We start from the raw sequence: 21,832 nt of genomic DNA, 5'->3' as shown, positions 1-21,832 counted from the left end.
TAGAGTGTTTTATGTATTTCCTCCCTCCTATTCCACAGATGTATTCTTAACCAGAGAACAAAATACTTTGACATTTTCTTTTGCATTTTAAAAATCATCGTTGACATGTTCCCTGGTAAAGTGGAATGAATGGGGTTAACATCTGCTTCATTTAAATGCTTTTAAAAATGATGGGCCCAGTAATAAGGTATGGGAAATGAGGGACATAAAGATGTCTGGTTACTTGCCAACTTCAAAATGCATAGGTGGCACAGCAGTGGATGGATGCAACCAGTGCTGGTGGCTTTTGCATTTACCACTGCTTACCAGTACCCCTTAGGGTACTGTACTCATTTACAAGAAGTAGGGGGAATAAATCATCTTATATGCAGTAATGGCAAGTGGAGCACTTAGAAAGGCCCGGCTAAGCCTTGCATCTTTTACACTCATTCCTTTTCAGTTCTGCAAGCTTCTGATTTTAACCTGTGGTTGTTCCTTATCTTTGTCCTTGGCTCAGTATGTCCAAGTGTCAACCCATCGAGCTGGCAGGCTTTGCAACTTGTCCCGGTGTGGCTAAGATTTTAAACTTGATCTAAAAAGAATTTTGTGTAATCAAATAGTTTCCTCCAGAGCCAAACAAATGACAGATGCATTAAGAGAGCAAACCTGCAGGTGAATGAGTGATGCTTTGCCTTAAAAGTCCTGCAAAGCCTTGGAAGGCCTTGGTGGTGAAACCTGTTACTTTTATTCTTGGCAGTAGTGAATAAATTGCGGGGTTGCTTGTTTGAAATGTTCCTCTTAGAAAATATTAAAGAGCTCCAACTGCTCTGTAAAGTTCAGAGACAAAAGCTAGTTTTAGGGAGGCAAAGCTAACGTAGGTTTGCATGAGGTATGTGTGGAACGGTTTCCTGTCAATTAAAAGGGACCAAGCTTGAGGCAAATAAGTCTTTTTTTTTCCCCCCCAGATCTTTCATGTTTAAAAGGTAAACTGAAAAAGTCTTTTCCAAAAAAGAAAATTTGGAAAACTGGTTTAAGAACAGAAATGATTTCCACCTGTGATGTATGTCATTATGACTGCTTTTGTCTGTTCTGACTTTTTCAAGTTGCCTGTGGAGGATATTTAAGATTTTATTTTAATTAAGAGCCCTCAGTACTGTGAGGGAAGTTCCTGAGAAGTTGCTACCTGTGAACATTTTGAAAACATTTATCATTAGAAAAATTGTCAAACATACAGGAAATCCAAAAGGATAATACATTGAACACCCAAACATCCCCATTTAGTTTGGCAGTTGCTAGCAGTTGGCCATAGTTCCTTCATCCTTTTTTTTTTTTTCTGAACCACTTTAATGTAAATGACATACATTATGACATTTTATCATTAGTATTCAGCATAATCTCCAAAAAATGATAATACTCTGCTACATACCCATAATACCATTATTTCATTACAAAACTAAAGATAATATCCTAATATCTAGGGCAGCCCCAGTGGCTCAGAGGTTTAGCGCCGCCTATCAGCCCAGGGCCTGAACCTGGAGACCCGGGATGGAGTCCCACTTCGGGCTCCCTGTGTGGATCCTGCCCTCTGCCTGTGTCTCCAACTGTCTCTCTATCTCTATGTCTCTCATGAATAAATAAATAAAATCTTTAAAAAAAATATCCTAATATCTAATACCCAGTCCACAGTTCAAATTTCCCCATAAATACCAATAAATAAATAAATATTTATTCAATAAATCTTTTGTTTTTGTTTTACTTCAAACCGGTTCAAATAAAGAACACATACTACATTTAGTTGTTATATCTCTGTCTGTCTCTCTCTCTCTCCCTTTCCCTTTCTCTCTCCCTCCTTTCCTCTCTTCTGTCTCTCTTTTTCTCCGTGGCATTGACTTGTTAAAAAGGCCGGGTCAGTTTCTCCCAAATTCAAGATTCGTTTTGATTGTTTCTCCATGGTATCCCTACCCCAGGGTTTCCTATAAATGGAACTTAGTGCTAAAAGCTTGATGAGATCAAATCAAACACTTTTGGCAAGAAAACGTCAAAGGTGATGCTGAGTACATTGGGAGGCTTGTCATGTCTGGATGCTTTACTACGGGTGATGCATTAGTTTATTTTGATCTGGAGTTAGATTGCGTTTGAAGACGTTTTAGGGCTGTTTTCCACAGATATTTCCCTTAAAGGGAAATTACTAAATGGGGGTACTGATATTCAGGGTGGTCTTTGGTATCCCAAATTTGTCATGTGATTCTGCAGCTCAGTGGGTCCAACCCTTCATCTGTAACCTCAGAGCAGGTTTCTGATCTCCTCTGCCAGTGACTTAAGTGAGCTGAGAAGAATGGATGGAGTTTTTGTCTGCTTTCTTATTTTATAGGTGGGGGACTGGAACCTCACAGTGAGTAGGAGATTAGTCAGATACTTATTTTGTTTGCTTGTTCGTGTAACTAAGTAGAGAATGCAAACTACATGTTCAGTCAACATTTTAACAGTTGGCCAAAATGAAAATGCAAGAAACTCCATTATCTAGCAATCTGTGTTAGTCAGAACTTGATTAATGGGAGCAATTGTGCATATACACTGCATGATAATGCTAAGAAGTCATAAGATTCTAAATTACCTTCTAAATTAAAAAGATTGACTTAGGTTTATTCTCCCATTCGTTTTTCAACAAATATTCAGTGGGTGTCTCCTGTGTGTCACGTATGGACGTAGCAGCAAACAAGATTGGCTGAGCTCCTGCTGTCCAGCAAGGGCTTCTGTTCTACTCGGAGAATACAGAAAAGAAACTACCAAGTCATAATATTATTTCAGAGTATATATCATTATCATGAAATAGATTTTATTTCTATTTGAATGAGTGGTCCATTGATGACATCTATAAGACTGATCTGCTATGAAGTATCTGATGTTCAGAATACCTATTCCTTGATTACATCAGATAATAGAGTTTATAACTCAGCTGTTTATTACGCTAGTAAATAATACGCATTAGCAAAATTAAAATTCAAGCTTGCACTGGCAGCCGAAATCTCAGTTAGACCAGCCAAACATTAAAAGGAAAGGATTATGTAGGGAAGGATTCAGGTAGGAGCCTCCCTGAACAGTCAGGTAGTAGAAAGAAGACAACGAAAAGGTAAGCTGGATAATGCCTCTCTTGTTGGCAAGGTAAGGAGCTCAGTGTTGGGCTATAGGTTAGGAATAGTAAAAATTAGATACCCTGAGTCTAGGGTCTCAAATTGCATGTTCATCTCATTTGACTGCTTACTTTTGAAGAATGTCACGGTAGGTCCATTTTATGTCAAGCACCCTCTTGCTTAGCTTTGTCTCCTTATTTATGCCCTGTTGTCACTTAAGGCGGCCGAAAGATAAAACACGAGGACCAGCAACCAGGATTCTGAGTTACTTCTACTAACTCTTAAGAATTACGATCTGTAGCCACTACCAGGTAGCACAGTCTAAAAGTAGCTCTTTAATAGGCTGAGCAAATAGTCTATTTTAAATCTTACACTTGGGACTTTAATGGCAACACAAAACTAGGGAATCCTGCTTCCTTTCCTGACAGAAGGGAAATTTCATCGGTTCGCTGCAGGAAGAGAACACACTCAGGGAACTACATGTGAGATTTTAAAAACCCTATTCAATTTCATCCCAGATACCTCTTGCTTTATATTGTCTATTATGCTGTAAGTTAAATTGATAGCACCCTGTGTATTTTAAAAAGTTATTCCCATCAATGTAATCAGAAGCATTATTCAATAGCCTCTACAAATACAGCAAATAAAGTATTCCCCAAGATGTAAATGAGGAAGCAGCTTGATGTTTTTCTTTGTATCCTTTGTCTTTCCTAATGAAAACTGCTTTCTTTCCTCCTCTTCTTCCATGTTTCAGTTGCTAATTTATGGTCAGATTTGAGAGCATTGTGTTGCTTCACCTAAAAACAAAGCCATGTTTTCTCAAGTGAGTTATGATAAATTTATTCAGAGTTGGTCAATAATACATCCCTCTTCTCACACCTCTGTGGTTTTAGAACTTAATAAAATATATGAATCAGAGTATAAAACATCTCATTTTTCAGTAAATATGGGGGATGAAGAGAGAAAGGAAGAGGAGAGGAGACACGAGATAGTTTTGTTTCTGAATTTTATTCAGAAGAAAATTAATTGAAAAGTTTTGGAATGCTATGTTTAGGGTTTTTTAAAATTCTTTTTTGAAAAAGATTTTATTTATTTGATAGGGGGGCAGGGAGAGAGAAGGAGAGAAAACAAGCAGGGGGAAACACAAAGGCAGGGGGAGAAGCGGACTCCCCGCTGAGCAGGGAGCTGGATGCAGGGCTTGATCCCAGTACCTGGGATCATGACCTGAGCCAAAGGCAGATACTTAACCAACTGAGCCACCCAGGTGCGCCTACCATGTTTAGTTCTTGAGACAACCATAATTTAAACTCTTTGGCACTAGTGGCATTGCATACCCTCAGTGAAAAAGTTAAATGGCAGAGTAGTTAAGGGTAGGCTTGTGAGTTTTATGTCAGTTATTAATATTTGATCCAAGACTGTGAGCATTTATGATTGCTAGTGGCTCTTGGACTAAATAAAGAACTGATTTACTGTCCAATTTCAAGAATTTTTTTCACAGCACATATAAGATAAGGTTTCCCGTGGTTATAAATGACCACAACAAAGTTTTTTTTTTTTTTGCTTTTCTTGTTGACTTTCTATCTAACATCATGCTGTATGAAGATATTTTCAGCTTTACAGCATGTTTTGACATCTTTACATAGAATATTCCAAAAACATGAAATTGAATGATGAGGTGAGTCTAGTGTATTCACAGAAGTAGATTCAAGAACCACTCTCAATCAAATTCATAAAAGACACTACTGAGAGAGAGGTCCTTGAACTAGTGGTCTACCACCTGTTTAGCTGTGTTCCAGTTGCATGGACATCATTTTGCCAGAAGCTTTCCTTCATTGTGAGCAATGTTTGAGCATGTTCAAAATAATAATAATACGTATTTATGAATAAATCATTTGAAACTTAAAGACAGCAATAAAACTACAGAGTCTAAAAATAAAAGCAGTATTTTAAATTTATAGTCTGACCCATGCTGTAATAAAAGTGATTTCTTATCTGTAATTGTTGCCCAGAAACTCTTTGGCATATATTGTGATTTTATTCTAACCAGGGGATCCCATGTCAGAAAACCATTGTCAGACGTAATGATTGATACAGGAGACTTTATTCACCAAATGTGTCTGTGGCCTCAGTAAATATTGTTAAGTGACCAAAAATCTATTTCATGCTTTATGAGATATAAAATTGAATGGTAAAATGAGGAAATAGAAATAAGTGAATGCTGCTGTCTTAGCAAAAGAATGCAATTTGTAAGCAGGAATATTTCTAAGAGAATGTATACTTTGAAGAAATATTTTTACGTCTGTCTCCATTCCCTGATTTCCAGAGAGTTTTATTTCTTGATGCTACCAGATATGTTGGCAGTTGTGGGACTGAAAAGCTTTTTAGTTATTTCCATTCACTGCCTCTTCTTGGACTATGCAGGGAGAAAAAGTCCTTTTCCGTTAATAATCTTTCAAGTCACTATGAGAATAGGAAGTATTGAAATAACAGCAGCTTAGTCTTTGCTGATGTGCTTTAAAAACCTTATTAGAATAATATACTTCTCAGAGGCATCTGCTCCTGCTTGAATAGACTTGATGTTCCTGTCTGTCTTGGGCTGTCAGAAAAATTAACACCGAACACTTAAAACAGAAGAACATCAGAATATAAAAATCTCAGCAGTGCCTTGGCTGGTTTTATTACTTTATTTAGTGTGCACACAATCTCAGGTTGTTTCACTTTTACTTCAATGATAGGCTTCCAAGGTGGGCTGGTATTTCAAGTAACAAGTTTAGTGGCCGTGGTCCATGAGGCAGGACTGTGTGACCCAACCTCAGACCCACACCCTCATTGCAGGACTAGCTGAAACCCAAAAGCCAAGGGACCTACTTTCTCCCAAGACAGAAGTCTGTGCTTACTTTTGGCCACTTTGGAGCTTGTACTGTAGGGTTACTTCCCAGGCCAGAAATTTGCATCAAAGGGCTAAGAAAAATACATCCAAAAATAAACATGAAAGTCAAGATTTCATGCCAGGAACTCCAGCCACACACATCCTGTTGGCTGGTTCTCTTGACTTTCCTCACAGTTGTGATTCTTTTAAACCAAGCGGAAGCCTGCTCTGATGACTTGGACCTTATGTCTGCTCCAGGGTCTCACTCCTCTGTCTTCGAGCTTTTCCATGGAGTGGCGAAATGATTCAAACCCAGAAAGGAAGGGAGTGAAGTTATTAGGAGGTAACTAAAATTAAATACATGTATATGTATATAGGAAGTCTTTTCCTATTGCCTTTGGTTGCCTGAGCTTTTCTGGAGAACTACCAGCATTGGTTTTCTCTGTGGACTGAGATCCTTTTAACATTAATAGATAGAAATAAGGAATTATCGGCCATGAAGGTGTATTTTGCTATCCAAATAAAGGACAGATATTCCCTGGATGTCTGGGAACTTTGAGAGACAGAAAAAGAAGGACATATGCCCTATAAGGTCAGAATGGATCTTTTTTTATTCTTTAGTGGGGAAATATTATATGTCACAGTTTGTATTTTGGTTTGAGGAATTATACTGTGAAACATCCCTGGCTTTTCTAATTATGTTCCACCAGACCTAAATATGTACAATAAGACTGACATAATTTGATTTCATCTTTATTTGTGATGTGTGTGTGTGTGTGGAGGGGGGAGTGGTGACTCGTCTTTTTCTGATTGTGAAGGATATGTTTGTTTAACCTGATGATCTTAAATATGTTTCTAGATAAACCTAGATAGTTGTTCATAACTAGCCAGTTACATTTATCACATTAATATTAAATATAGGTATTTATCTGGTGACATATTTGAATGGCATATATTAAAAATGAATTTTGGGCAAGGAAACAGATTGAGAGTGATGGTATTTCATCCTCTGGCCGCTCAGTGGGTATCTTGCCTGCAGCTCTCAGACTACGAATTCCTTAGTGTTTATGGGAACTCTGTTACATTATTGATGACTTGAAGTCATACCCTCTCTGTAAGCTATGATTTCAGTATTTCTCAGAAGATGATCAGGGGGTCTGAACAGATCAGGGATTGGCTGGCAGGTGCCAAGAATGCCCAGATGCTGCAGGTGGGCCTGCTGGCAGGTTGCTGTAAGCAGTAGTCTTTGCTTCTTGACCGGTGCTCTTCTGGGTGTTTGTTTCAGGAGTGTGCACTGGATACTAGGATCTTGTAGAAGTTGTTTCTGTTGTAGCAGAGGTTTTGAAGTGCCGCCCACGCCATGCATTTGCCAGCTCACTTTTGACCCCTCACTGCCCCCCCACCCCTTGTACTTTGATCTTGCAGTGGCCCTCATTACTCTCCCAGCAATCCTACCACTCTGCATGCCTGCTGAGGAGCTTCTCAACTCCGTGTTAATTGATGCCCCTTTGAAAATTTCATCTTTAAGAAACTGTCACAGTCAACAAACATATACTTGGTTCCCACCAAGCAGAAGTGCCAGATGTATCACATCGTCCTTCTGGTTTACAATCTAGTGGAGAAGACAGACAAGCATAAACACAAATCACCCTGATGTAAGACAAATTGGAAGGTATATCAGAAAGATACGGTGTGCTGGAGGACATTATAGGGGAGAGCAGAGAGAGAGTCGTTTCCATCCAGGGTATCATTTCGAGCAAAGACAAAGGAATCTGGTTCTGAATTCTTATGTGGCTAACAAGGCTGTCTTTCAACATCCCGGAAAGGATTGGGGTCAGTTAACCAAATTATAGCATTTGAAGCAGACTTGTCCTGATGGACTGACCACGCAGAAGGAGCAGGGCGTCTGCACTCCTGCTGTCCCATGGTCTGCCTCCTCCTGTGTGGGGCCCCTGGGCAGCCTGCCCTCTGAGGTGTCATGTGTTGCATTTCCAAATGCCTGGCTTTGTGTTTTGCTTGTTGTTCAGTCATCATCTGGAGAAATCCGCTCTGAGGTTTAATGGGTCCCGCCGGCAAAGGCAGTTCCAGTTGGGAAAACTTTAAGAACTTGAGACTCAGAAGGAACTCGTGGTGTGAACTGGGGGATATTGTTAAGCTCTTTATGTGTAGGAAGCCCTGTGGTCATGGGACTTCTCTGTTCTGTTTGGGCCAAATTCCACTCCTGTGCAGTCTCCGGGCTGCTGCGGAGAGGTTAGAGCACAGTCACTGGGGCAGGGTGTCTGACACCGAGGAAGGAGCAGCAGGAAATCCTGTCACAAAGTCAGCCTCTCTGAATTCCTGCAGGCTTGCCCATGGTTGATCTTACTAACCTCAGTGTTTTGAGCTGTCTGGCCCAAACCAATAAATGCAAGACAGACTTTCTAAAGGCTGTTGATGCAGTCAAGTGGTCTGCCCTGAAATTCTGATCTATTCCTGGTTTAACCCAACTTTTCTGGGTAACTTTTTGGAAGGCTCTCTAGCTCCTGGGCCCTTGTTTGTAAACATAAAGATAGCTTCACTTAGATCCTGCCTTTCCATCAGGTGGGCTCCAAGTTAAATGTTGGTTGATTATTTAACATGCCCTGTGAATTAGAAAATTTAGTCTCCCCCCCACCCCCACCTTCCCTTTTGGTTTGCAAATTCAAGAAGGCAAAGCCACAAATTATGTGAATGGAAAGTATAAAGGATAGGCAGTAGTTCATACTGTATCAAATTATATCATTCGAAAGGCAAGAACTTTTTGGTATCTTTCATCATTTACAGTTGCAGTTCTTAAAACTAGTTCCACATTAGAATTACCTGGAAAGCTAGTTAGAAATTCCCATGTGTGGGCCCTCCCAAGAACAATGAGACCAGAGTCTCTAGAAGAGGGGCCCAGGGCTTCAGTGGCTTCTTTAAGCTCCCCAGATGGGCCTACTGGGCAGACAGGGCTAAGAACCTCTGTCTTCCAGCAATGGGCTTTGGTAAGTGGGCACTGTGCCCCTTTGCATCTGCTTCTGCATTTACCTGCCCAGCATTTTCGTTCTGTGCTAAGGCTCTATGATTGAACAATATGTTTATTCCTTGTTAAAATCTCCTAGTGTGATTTTTCCTTCTCTTAGATAGACATTCTACTTCCAAATTGGGGTTCCTGCCAGATTTAAGTAATAATGGCAATAGGTACTTTAGAAATAGATACAGTGAGTAGGGTTTTTTATTTGAGGGTTTGTGATTAGAGGTTGCCTGTGTGGTCTGGTTATTGAAAGTGTGAGAATCAGGTGCCAGTCCCCCTCACCCCCACCCAATTCCACCATCCTATAAGCACACATTCTCTTATCTGTCAGAACAACCTTGTCGTTACACATCACGTAGCTCCTGGAAGATTCTACACTGTACCTTTGTAAGAGAATGAGAGTGAAAAAGGCAAGTAATATCATCGCACTATTATGAAGAGAGTTTTGAGCTCATAGGCCTCCTGAGAATGTTGAGATCCGTGACCTGTCCCCAGACTATACTTTGAGAATCACTTCTCTAAGATAAATTCCCAGAAAAGAATAGTAAGTTGAAGGGTATGAAAACATTTATGTCTCTTGATAAGTATGATCACATTTATTTTCAATAGCTTTTATCCTGCCACCAGGAGTATTTGAGCATGCCTATTACATCCAGCCTTGGCCAGCATGACCGTTACGTATTTTTCTCCATTATAAGAGGCACTATTATTGTCATTGTATTTCTTTGATTATTGCTGGGATGGTTGAGGTTTTCTTATGTATTTCTTTCCTGATTATATTTCCTCTTTCAGGACCAAGTTACTCACCCATACATTGGCATTTATTTATCAGTTTATATGAATGCTTCATTTGATCAAGATATTAACCCTTTGTTGTAATTCCTGCAAATATTTTATCTTGATCTGTTGACTTTTCACTTTTCATGATTTCAAAGTATATAAATTTTAAATCCATTAGATCTGTAACAAAAAGCCTATTTTGTGGTTTAAGATTTTTTTTAGTTTGTTTTATAAAGATATTTTTTGTTTGTAGCTGATTTGAAAAATCACATGTAAGCAATAATGTGTTTTAGTCAGTGGTGCTGCCTGCATGAATTGAAGGAGTTTTAAAAACTTTTTGTGTTGCTTCTCTCTTCTTCAAAACATTTTTAAATGCTCTCATAAATTCATGTATTGGCTCCAATTATTTCTTATAACATCTATATTATAATGTATCTCTTATAACCCTATTTTAGCAACTATGAAAAAATTTTCTTAAAATTTCGTTTCTGGGGTAGCCCGGGTGGTTCAACGGTTTAGCGCAGCCTTCAGCCCAGGGTGCGATCCTGGAGACCCAGGATCGAATCCCACGTCAGGCTCCCTGCATGGAGCCTGCTTCTCCCTCTGCCTCTGTCTGTGACTCTCTCTGTGTGTCTCTCATGAATAAATAAATAAAAATCTTTAAAAAAATTTCGTTTCTGGATATCTGTACCATAACCTGTGTCCCTTCCACTGCTCTTCTGCTTGGTTTTGGTGAAGATCCCAGTGATTTGATGGTGGAACCCTCCAGCCTTTAGTTCCCACTGCCCCATGTCCCCACCCGCAAATACTGCTCTAAGTAACCTTTGAGAGAGACATGAGTGTTACTGGGGTATCTTCTGAAGTTAGTGAATTGAATCCTCTTTTTAAATTTTATTCTATTTATTTATTTGAGGGGCAGGTACCCCAAATGAGTCCTCTTTTTTGAGCATCTGTAACTGTTTTCTTCACTGTCCAGAATTGTGTCTACCTCTTTAATAGTTCTAGGGAAAGCACAGCTTTTAGCAATAAGTGTTGATGAAAATGGCTTTTTATTTTTAGGTCTTTGCTATTTGTTGTGGGCTTTATTTGGAGGGCATTTTTGGTCTATGCTTTACTTTGTCTAAAATTCATGGAATTGCCTAGTGCAAATACACTGAAAAAGGAAAAAAAAACCTCTCTGTAACAACTTATATCTAATCCCTGTTAAAAGCATAATAGAACTTGGAAAAGGGGAAATATGTAGTAAAATGATCAGAAATGGCATTTAATAAAAGATCTGCCTACTTAGGATGCCTGCGTGGCTCAGTGGGTTAAGCATCTGACTCTTGATTTTGGCTCAGGGGATGATCTCAGGGTCATGAGATCAAGCCCTGCATTGGGCTTTGCCCCCTCATAAATAAATGAATCTTTAAAGAGAGAAAAGATCCGCCTACTCAGGAACATAAACAATTTTGTGAACAACACTGTAAAAAGTATTTACTTATCAAAAAGTTACAAAATTTTTAAATAGCTTTAAACCCAGAGAAGTCTTCTACTTCTCTGAAAATTGCATTGTGGATCACACTACCTCTATTGACATTTTATTTCCGTAATTACCAAAGATTTTGTCATACATAGATGAGTTGATGGCTATACTTAATGAGTTGATAATTAATACATGAAATTTAATAAATTAAAATCATTGCATGACTTCCTGATAATAATCATTACAAGCATGTGCATAATAGTCAAAACTAGTATGAGTCCTGACACGGTTAAGAAATTTTTGGAGAAGTTTTAGCAGAGTTGGTATTCCATCTTCCTGAAATTCTTTTTCTTGCTTTCTGCCTGTGGCTTTATACTTTCTTCTCCTTCATCCTAGCCCTTTCTCCTGGCTTCATTTAGGTCTGAAATATAGGACTTATCTTTTTGCCCTCCAACTTTTTATTCAAACTTTTAAACATTTCAGAAAAACTGAAAAAGGACTTGTAAGAAACACCAAGTTTACTTGGATATTTTAGATTCATTTTTTTTCCCTTCCTGCTTCTCCCTGTCCTACCCAGCCTCCTTTTATCATCAGTTGTGTGTTTATCTCTTCCTCTTCAATTCCATCCCACCATCACTTTTACCTCCCTTGTCTCTCCTCACATCTAGCCAGTGCTAAGGGAGGCAGCTTGGTTTTTAAAGACCAGGGCCTGGAATCAGCCAGATCACGAAGGCATTCTGGCCCAGCTCTGTATCTTTAGGCAAGGACTTTACTGCCTAAACCTCTTTCCTCATTTGTAAAAGGCGGTTAACAATAATCCTGTTGCAAATGGTTGGGAGGAAGAAATGGTATAATGCCGTCAATACCTTAGCCCCAAGGAAGCACCCAGTAAAGGTGCGGAAGGTAGAGATGGATAGATACAGATGGAGGAGTTCATTTTTTTTTTTAAGATTTTATTTATTCATGACAGACTGACACAGAAAGAGGCAGAGACATAGGCAGGAGAAGCAGGCTCCCTCTGGGGAGCCTGATGTGGGACTTGATCCCAAGACCTCGGGATCACAACCTGAACCAAAGGCAGATGCTCAACCACTGAGCCACCCAGGTACCCTGATGGAGTTCAGATCCACACGTGTCTGCCCAGATGCCTAGTACTACTTTCTCTGATACCCAGGGACGTACATCCTTTCCAGCCATATTACCTCTATTAATTCATGCAAATATTTCTCTCAACCTAAATCATATCAGCAAGCACTAGTTGGGCATTCGTGAAAGGCTAAGTGCTGTATTTGGCACTGAGCACACAGATGTGAATAGCATGTGGCCCTCAAGGAGCTCACAGTCTAATGAAGATAAATATATGAAACTAAATTTTAAAATCTGGTGATATGAGCTATAGCAGAGGTGCACACAGGGGCTGTGAGTGGGAGGAGGAGATAGTAACTGCCAGGGAGAGTCAGAATGGTTTCCAGAGAAAGTCCCCTTGTGTGTGTTGTCCTTCTACAGCTGACAGAGAAGTGGCAGACAGAAAAATACCACCAGACACAAGCAGAGGATACAAGTGCTACTGCAGGAACACGTCTGTTTTGGTGGGACACAGAGGCAGGTTCATAACGACCCTCCCAGTTCCAGGACGAGCTTGTCTCCTCAAGTTCTTCACAGAAAGAAGAGCTGTTGGAGCCGCCTAGCCTTTCCTGAGAACAGCACAGGATTTTAAGCTCCTTCTTTTCCCTCCCCAAAGTCCAACCCCCACTCTTCTGGACACTAGCTTCATGCCTGCTTGCTCCCTAGAGCAAAAACATGTAGCAAGCCCAAAAGTGTTAAGCCAGAGAATGGAAGGTCAGATCCTTCATGAAACATCCCCAAGCAGACTCCATCTTTGGGCCTGCTCGCTCCTGCTCCTGCCTGTGCCTTCCCCATCTCTGTTATGTGTTCCCTTTACCTCCTATCACCTCTTTTCTTCACCTGTCCTAAGATGCAGCCCAATTGCTGTCTCCCCTAACATCTCTCCGTCTCCGCCCCCCCCCCCGCCCCGAATAACACCAGGAATGAATGACGGCAGCCCCTTCACATAGGCGTTGCCTCTTGTAATTGTTAGTTTTGTAAACCAGATCTGTCTGTGAATGAAAGGCCAAGAGGAGGCTGAGTTGCCTCCAGAGGAGATGAGGGTCCAGATGATGAAAGAGATCATGACCATAAGACAGGTTGAGATCAGGTGAGGGGTTGGGAATAGAAGTCTAGCACCTGGGATTGCTAAGGTTCAGGGAAAATGGAGGCCCAGAGCTCTGCTACTTCTCCAAAAGCTGAGAGGTTCTGGGGCTGAGAGAGTGCTGAGCAAGAGGCCAAATGTAGCTTCAAACCTGACCCAGAGGGAATAAGGACCATTAATACACACATTCTGGGGATCTATTTGGTTACTCCTAGATTTGCAGGTCTTTATGAATTGGGGGTCTTAGTGGAGGAACTGCTGATTCTGGTGCAGCCAGAGTTCCTAGTAGCCATTGACCTGGATCCTAGGGGTCACAGAAGGCACAGAACACTCTGCGTCACCCTTTTTTATCTCTCTGTTCCTGTGGGACTTGGCAGGTTCTTCTCAATCTGATGGAGAAGGAAGGTGAGCCCCCTAGAGCATCCGATTTGTGGTAATCCATGACGTGATCTGAGACCAGATCTGGTTAAAAATCGTTGTGGTCATTTGGATTTTACATTCACATGGTGGATCTCTGCATGTGAATAAAAACTAACAATAAAAGATGAATTTTATTGACCACCAAATAAGTGCCAGAAGTCACTCTTATCTTTTCATTAGTTCTTTAGTCATAAGTTATTATCAGTTTAGTCTCAAGAATATAGTTTAAGTATCCAGAATTCAGTTTTGGAAACTTTTGAAATAAAGAGCCCTTTTTTTCCCTTTATTTAGGAAGAATTCAAAATTAGACCCAAATGTTAGCATTTTGCCCACTAGTAATAGGATAACTTTTTTGGTCCATTATCAGATAGGTTTATGTGTGGTGTCAGAAAAGAGCACTGGTCTACAACAGGTGACCCTAATCCAGATTTAATGGGATATGGGGAGTTCACAGATGAGCTACTGAGAAACCTGCAAACCTCTGATAATTTTTATGTGTGTGCATTTTCTGAAAAGAGGGTCTATAGCTTTCATCCTAATCTGAAAGGGCTCTGTTGCCCTCTTGGCCCCCTACAATGATTAAGGACCACCTTCTACAAAATCGGGATATAGATCAGACCATAGAGTCTGTTCCCTGTTTATGTAGGAGAATACTGAAAATTTACTCTCAAAGAATCTTTACAGAATTTGTGATGTGAGAATGGAGATGATGGATACATTTTCATTGTGGCTTTCAGCCTGAGACATTGGTATCCAGAAACTCCTCTTGTAGTGAAAAGAAATCATTAGGAAAAATGCCAAGTTCCAGCCTCAAAACAGAAATGCTTTGCAGTAAGAGGTTCTACCAAAGCCTGTTTTAAAATAAAAATTTCTAATTTATGGATCCGTTACCCTCTAAATAGAGCACATTTGAGTGTTTTGTGTCCAGTTCCAAAATGATTGAACTTTAATAGTAAGTTTTCATGAAGTGTGGTTTTGTATTTTCAGTTCCATACCTCTCCGCCAACACCACCCACACATAATAATGCCCACAATGCTAATTGGACGCCTTCAGACAATGGTACTTCTAAAAGTTAGCTATAGCATGGCCCATCATGCAGAACAATAATTGTCTTTGTTTTTAATTTAAAGGAATTTATTTTATTGAGACTAGGTAATGCATACACATGGTAACTGAACTCAAAAAGTACAGTAGAATATATATAATGAAAAAAATATATATATAATGAAAGACATGCTTTTCTCTCACCCCTGTGCTAACCACCAGCTCCTTTGCCAAAAGCAACCCACTGTCACTGGCTTCTTCTGTAGAATATTTCATGCTGAATATTCTCTTTGGTTGGTTATTGGGTAAGATTTCCAAAGCTTACATTTTATTCCTTTTTTCCTCAACCTCTTGAGAAAGAAAAAAAAGTTTAAAAATTTGTAGAAATATCAAGACATTTTAAATCAGTCTTCACACAAATTGACTCTAACATACCTACCAGGGATTTAGGTTACTTTTTCCTTTTCCTTTACTATTTATTTAAATTCCAACAACTTGACTCTTCTATCGACATGGTGTGATGTTGTAAATCTGAGAACATTATTGCAAAATGTGACTGTGTTTCATTTTTTTTAATACTTTATTTATTTATTCATGAGAGAGAGAGAGTGGGAGAGGGAGAAGCAGGCCTCCCTGAAGGGGAGGATGTGGGACTTGATGTGGGCCTCGATCCCAGGACTCCAGGAGCATGCCCTGGGCCAAAGGCATGCGCCCAACTGCTGAGCCATCTAGGCTTCCTTAACCAGGCTTATAGGAGTCTTTGTAGTATATACAAATTCATTTTAATTTTTAGTTATTACAAACTAATAAGTTTGTTGAAAATTCAGGGTAATATACATGATCAGCAATATTGAAAGTATAAGAGGTAAATAAAGAAATACCTCCTTCAATTTGAATAAAGGTGTTTAATCATTATAGCTATAGGATATCACCTTGATACCATGCTAGTAAATAAAACATGGGAAATTCTTTTGGCATTAATTTTCCAAGAAGTTCTCCCTGTAAATAACCTCTACATATCTTTTACATTTTCTGAGTTGATGTATATGTACCAATCAAGACAAGCATCCCTTGTGATGTAGATGACCTTGCATCCATGGCCCTTGAGAGAATATATATTTATGTTGACAGTGCAGCTGTCATGAATTGAGTTCATAAAATTGGATTTGTTTTTTTTTTAATCTGACATATTATTCTTGCGTAATTTCATTGTGCTGACCATGGTTTCAGTGCTATAAATCACAGAGAATGTTTGCCCACAAAAGAAAAAGAGCAGCAATAATATGAAATATTGCCTTTGTTTAATGAAAATGTTTCTTGGATACCTGTCTTCTTTCAGCTGTGTTCCCTGGGTCTTATTATTTTTTATAATTTTTTTTTAAACAAACTGTCAATTTGAGGTAAGGGGTAATGTAAAGCTCATAAAACTTAAATGTCAAATGAAAGAGTGGGTGGGGTATGGTAGAAAGAAACCTATTTTTTAATGCAGAAAAGCAAGACAGGTATATACAAATTCAAGTGCACAAAATCTACTACAAATTTGTGGAGCCCAGCGCAAAATAAAAATGAACATCCCTTATTCTCCTCAGAGGAAGAAAGTATCACTAGCAGTGCTAAAATATAAAGTCTTTTTCCTTTCTTTTGCATTTTCTATATCAACTCACCATAGATTTATTATTTGCTATTTAGTATTCTAAGTAAAGAAAAAATTAAATTATTAGTGCAAATTTTCTGTTTGCCTGTGGTGCAATGCCAATTTTAAATGCATATATAAGGACATTTAACTTGTATGTGAACTCATCAAAATGATATAATTTCTATTTCCTGGCTTGTATATGCATGTGTATTACATTCTTACCGGGACAGTAGAAACCATGCACAAAACTAATTCAACTGTTTTTATTTCGGTTCGTGATGCACATAGTTCTACCCATACTCTCTATCTGTAGCTGACAGATCACTAAGGCAGGATTCAGGAAAAGGAACTCCGGGTTGCACTAGCTTTCTTTTCCCTTTATGTCATTATTTTCCATGTAAGTGGTTGGGTCACACAGGGAAGTATCATGAATAAGAAAGGATATGATAGAGTTCCTTTGTCAGTACCATCACACTTTTTCTGTGTTCAAAGCAAATTCTGATTAGAATGGAAAATGGGGCCTTGGAGCTGTCAGTACCTGGACTTGCTCATTGAAAGGTGTAACATGCTTACTGTGTACTTGCATTGAGTTGTGTTGAACTCCCATGCCACACGAGTGCACTGGAATTCTGTTCTCACCAGGAATTGTGAACGCTCAGTTTGAAAAGGGTGTCAAGGAAAAGTGGACACTCACATTGCACTGTCTCTGCTCACATACATGCTCCACTGTTCTATTGCACCTCACTTATAAAACATGAATTCAAAGATAAAATCACTAAGAATTTCAAGATGGTAATAGAGCATTACACCGAGGGCTCAGAGCCCTTGGGCATGAGGCCCTATGTACCTGCACAGATATGCCTATGAAGGCAGCGCTGAAATGCATTAACTGAAAATAAGTTTCTTACTTTTCCTTTGCCGCTTTGCTCCTTTCCTGAGAGTAATTATTTCTGTAGCTTCTTCAATAACATTTCAGAAGGATGTAGCTATAGATAGGTAGATATGTACATATTTAGAGTGGCAGATAAAATATGGCCATAAATTGGCCAAATTTGTTTTTCCAGCCAAGAGGTGGAGTCTGCTTTCCTCTTCTTGAATCCAGACTGGCCCTGAGACATGCTTTCACCAAGACAATGCTATGGGAATGACTGTGTTTGACTGTGTGTTAGCCTACAGAGGTCCTACAGTTTTAATCTTGCCCAAGGAACTTCCTCTATCATGTGAAGACACCTGAGAAGAAGAACCATGTGGTCCATTCCAGTCGTTTCAGCCATACCAGTTGAGGACCCAGAGAAGTGAGTCCATTCAGTCCCAACCAACTCCCAGTTGGCTGTAGCCTCCTGAGTAAACCCAGGTGATGCCAACAGAAGAATTGCTCAGGAAACCCACAGAATCATGAGAAATAATACATAGCCATGTCTTACACCACTAAGTTTTGGGGTGTTTTGTTATGAGCAATAACTTTATAATGGTATTACATGAAACCTATATACTTCCACAAATGATATTACATCATTCATATTATCTATATCTTGCTTTTTTTCCATTTAGTGGGTCTTAGAGATCCTTCTGTCTCAGTGCACTCTGATTAGTCACATTATGCTAAGAGTTTTTCATTGGCTGGATTACCACAATTTATTTATATCCCTGTTCATGGACAGTTACATTGGCTTTTGTTCCTGTAAACAGTGCTGCAGTGGACATTCTTCTACAAGTATCTTGATGTATGTTTATGGAGTAAGTCCTTACCTATGGAATTATATGGACATGTGTGAAATTTACAAGTTGATGATTATTTTCTAACTAGACTTTAAAAAGTTGGCATCAATTCATACTTTACTGTATGTTTTAACAATGTGTAATTTCAAACTTTGAAAATTTTGCCAGGAAAAAAATTGCTATCTTATTATTATTATTTTGTTTACCTAGTCATGAGTGAGGTGAAGTATCTTTAAAAATATTTCCTGGCAGTTGCGGTGTTGGATTTTTTTGTTTGTTTGTTTTATTTATTTTTATTTTTTCATTTTTAAAGATTTTATTTATTTATTCATGAGATACACACAGAGAGGGAGAGAGAGGCAGAGACACAGGCAGAGGGAGAAGCAGGCTCCATGCAGGGAGCCTGATGTGGGACTCGATCTCGGGTCTCCAGGGTCACGCCCTGGGCTGAAGGCAGGCACTAAACCACTGAGCCACACAGGCATCCCCTTATTTGTTTGTTTTATAGTTTGTTTTTTGTCTGTGAATGAATGACCAATTTATATCCTTTGTCTGGTAGTCTACCGTGTTGTATCTACAATTTATCAGATTATAAGAGCTCTCTGTAAATTAAACAGGCCCTCCTTTTAATGTATGTATTAAAATATCTTCCAAGTTTTATGTCATATTTTGTGAATAGGCACTTAAAACTAGAGAGACATTTTCTGACTTGCTTTTTGATTTTTTTTCCCTCAAGACATTTTGTTGTCAATCACTTCCCTTGGAAATTATTTCAATTTACCCATTTAATGTTTTTATCCTTTCACTATTGGGAAGATGCTACTTCAGGAGGTTGAGTTAGTTGGTTGTGAGGTCTGTTGACTGTGAAATGCAGTTTCTAGTAATGATTCATCCTTATCTGTTTGGGGGAAACTAAAGGGAAGAATGCCTTTTAAAATCAGGGCAGCCCGGGTGGCTCAGCAGTTTAGTGCCGCCTTTGGCCCAGGGCGTGATCCTGGGGACCTGGGATCAAGTCCCACATCGGGCGCCCTGCATGGGGCCTGCTTCTCCCTCTGCCTCTCTCTCTGTGTGTGTCTCTCATGAATAAATAAATAAAATCTTTTAAAAATTAAAATAAAAAAATAAAATTATATCAAATGCTGTTTTCCTTGGACATATCAATGGCTTAGCTATATCAGTACATGGTACTCATTCTCTTTACAGATCAGATACTTTTAATGGGACTGTCTTCAGGGTTGGAGCTAAAGAACCCTGGATGTAAGAGATGAAGTAATTCCACTTTCGTGCCTGGATCTGATTATTCCCAGATACCTGATGCACTGCTTGTTAGTGGTTCTAGAAAAATGGGATATAATATGTGTGGAAAATAGTAGAGGCAGCTCCAAAAACCTTGGGGGAGGAGACTGACATAGGAATGTCTGTTTGAATGCATATTATGAAGGTAGAGGAAGAGAACTACTCTTCATTAAAAACTTGATTTGGAGATGCAAGCTAAAATGGTGGTAAAAAGTGCCAGTAAACAGTAAAGCAGAGCTAGTGAGCTCCTCTTCCGGAAAAGCTTGGAGACTTTTTTTAATACACAGCAATCCCCTTGGAAATAGATAAGATGTTTACTTGTCAAAAACAAACTGCTTTCAGCCTCTTCGAGAAATGAGGAGCCTGTCAAAAGATTGGTTTTCAGTAAAGGGAAATATTCTTCCTTTAAGCATAAAAATTTGGAGGGACACTTGGGTGGCTCAGTCAGTTAAGCGACCCACTCTTGATTTCAGCTCAGGTCATGATCTCAGGATTGTGAGATCGAGCCCCGCACCAGGCTCTGCACTGGGTGTGGAGTCTGCTTAAGATAACTCTTTCTCTCTCTTCCTCTGGCCCTTCCCCCCCTTTCTCTTCAAAAATACGTATTTTTGGAAGAAATTTTTATAGATTATATTTTCCTTCTCCCATTTTGTCTTAGGTAAAATATTACATTTTGTTTTCCTCTATTATAATGACTGTGTCATCCTGAAAAGTTGATGATCTTATACTGTACTTCAGTTGGCTGGTAGAAGCCCTTAGGGGCTTCTAAGCTGTGCAGTTTTTGCCCTCCCACTAGATGGCACCCCTTTGGAACAGAATTCTATAGTTTTTCTGTTTTCCCCTTTGCTCCAAATTCTTGGCTCTCACTTTTCATAGCAATCCATATTCTTATCTGTAGAAACCCCCTCTTATCACCTGTCCCTGATGATTTTTTGCTAGCAAGTGTTGGGAAACAACACAGCTACCCTTTCAGCACAGTATCTAAAGCAAGAGTAAACAGACCTTGAAGAAGTGAGCTCTTCACGCTTGTAGCAGTGTCATCTTCCAGCTCTGATGTGTAAAATAAATGTCACATTTGGTTTGGTGGATTAGGTGACTTATTTGCAGCTCTTAATTGTGTTTGGATTCATTAGGAGCTCTGTACAAGGTACCTCTGGATTAGGGATGTATGGCTGAAGGGATTTAAATCTTTATAAGACATTATTTCTAAATTATGTGTTAACCTGTAAACATTATCCTATAATATGCAAGTTCATTAATACATAGAGGGGGCAATTTCTAGCCTGAACGCGCACGGCCTGGCTATCCTATAAACTTGAGTCAAAATGATATTTTACTGCTTCTTGGGTATGTGATATTGGGCCAGGGGTTTGTACCCTGGTTTTCTCATCTATAAAATAAGAAAATAGAGCTTGCATGCTTGTAGAGTATCTGAGTGTCTAGCATATAGGTGAACATTAAGTGAAAGAATTTCATTAAGTGATAAAAATTTTATATATGTATATGTAACCATATTCATTCAAATATGTTTTACAAATGTAAATCATTAGGCTACATTCTTTTTTTTATATATATATATAAATTAATTTTTATTGGTGTTCAATTTACCAACATACAGAATAACACCCAGTGCTCATCCCGTCAAGTGTACCCCTCAGTGCCCGTCACCCATTCACCCCCACCCCCCACCTTCCTCCCCCTCCACCACCCTTAGTTCATTTCCCAGAGTTAGAAGTCTTTATGTTCTGTCTCCCTTTCTGATATTTCTCACACATTTCTTCTCCCTTCCCTTATATTCCCTTTCGCTATTATTCATTTTCCCCAAATGAATGAGAACATACACTGTTTGTCCTTCTCCGGTTACTGTGGCCAAGTTCAAAAAGGGTGTTGCCTGAGTTCTTCTCTGGGATTTTGATGGAATCTTGTCTCACATTTAGATCTTTCATCCATTTTGAGTTTATCTTTGTGTATGGTGCAAGAGAGTGGTCCAGTTTCATTCTTCTGCATGTGGATGTCCAATTTTCCCAGCACCATTTATTGAAGAGACTGTCTTTCTTCTAGTGGATCGTCTTTCCTCCTTTATTGTATATTAGTTGAGCATAAAGTTCAGGGTCCACTTCTGGGTTCTCTGTTCTGTTCCATTGATCTATATGTCTGTTTTTGTGCCAGTACCACACTGTCTTGATGAACACAGCTTTGTAGTACAACCTGAAATCTGGCATTGTGATGCCCCCAGATATGGTTTTCTTTTT

General features: G+C 39.3%; 1 protein-coding gene across 10 annotated transcripts in view; it reads left to right on the top strand.

The window, feature by feature from the left end:
• RAPGEF4 (Rap guanine nucleotide exchange factor 4) overlaps positions 1-21,832 on the top strand; it is a 282,236-nt gene that overhangs the window by 65,515 nt on the left and 194,889 nt on the right. Inside the window, exon 1 of one of the 10 annotated variants that reach the window (XM_055308198.1) lies at positions 6,235-6,322. The exons of 7 other annotated variants lie outside the window; for them this stretch is intronic. Coding sequence is in view for 1 of the 3 variants with exons in the window: in XM_055308196.1 (XP_055164171.1) it covers positions 6,560-6,571 (12 nt within the window). In the remaining 2 variants the exon portion in view is untranslated. Of the gene's footprint in view, positions 1-6,234; positions 6,323-6,554; positions 6,572-21,832 lie in introns of those variants that run through there. 2 more of the 10 variants (XM_055308189.1, XM_055308196.1) reach the window with 2 other exon arrangements.

Source organism: Nyctereutes procyonoides, unplaced genomic scaffold, assembly GCF_905146905.1.
Source record: "Nyctereutes procyonoides isolate TBG_1078 unplaced genomic scaffold, NYPRO_anot_genome, whole genome shotgun sequence".
Taxonomy (NCBI): Eukaryota; Metazoa; Chordata; class Mammalia; order Carnivora; family Canidae; genus Nyctereutes; species Nyctereutes procyonoides.
Note: the sequence above shows the minus strand (reverse complement) of the source record. Positions and strands in the feature narration are given on the sequence as shown.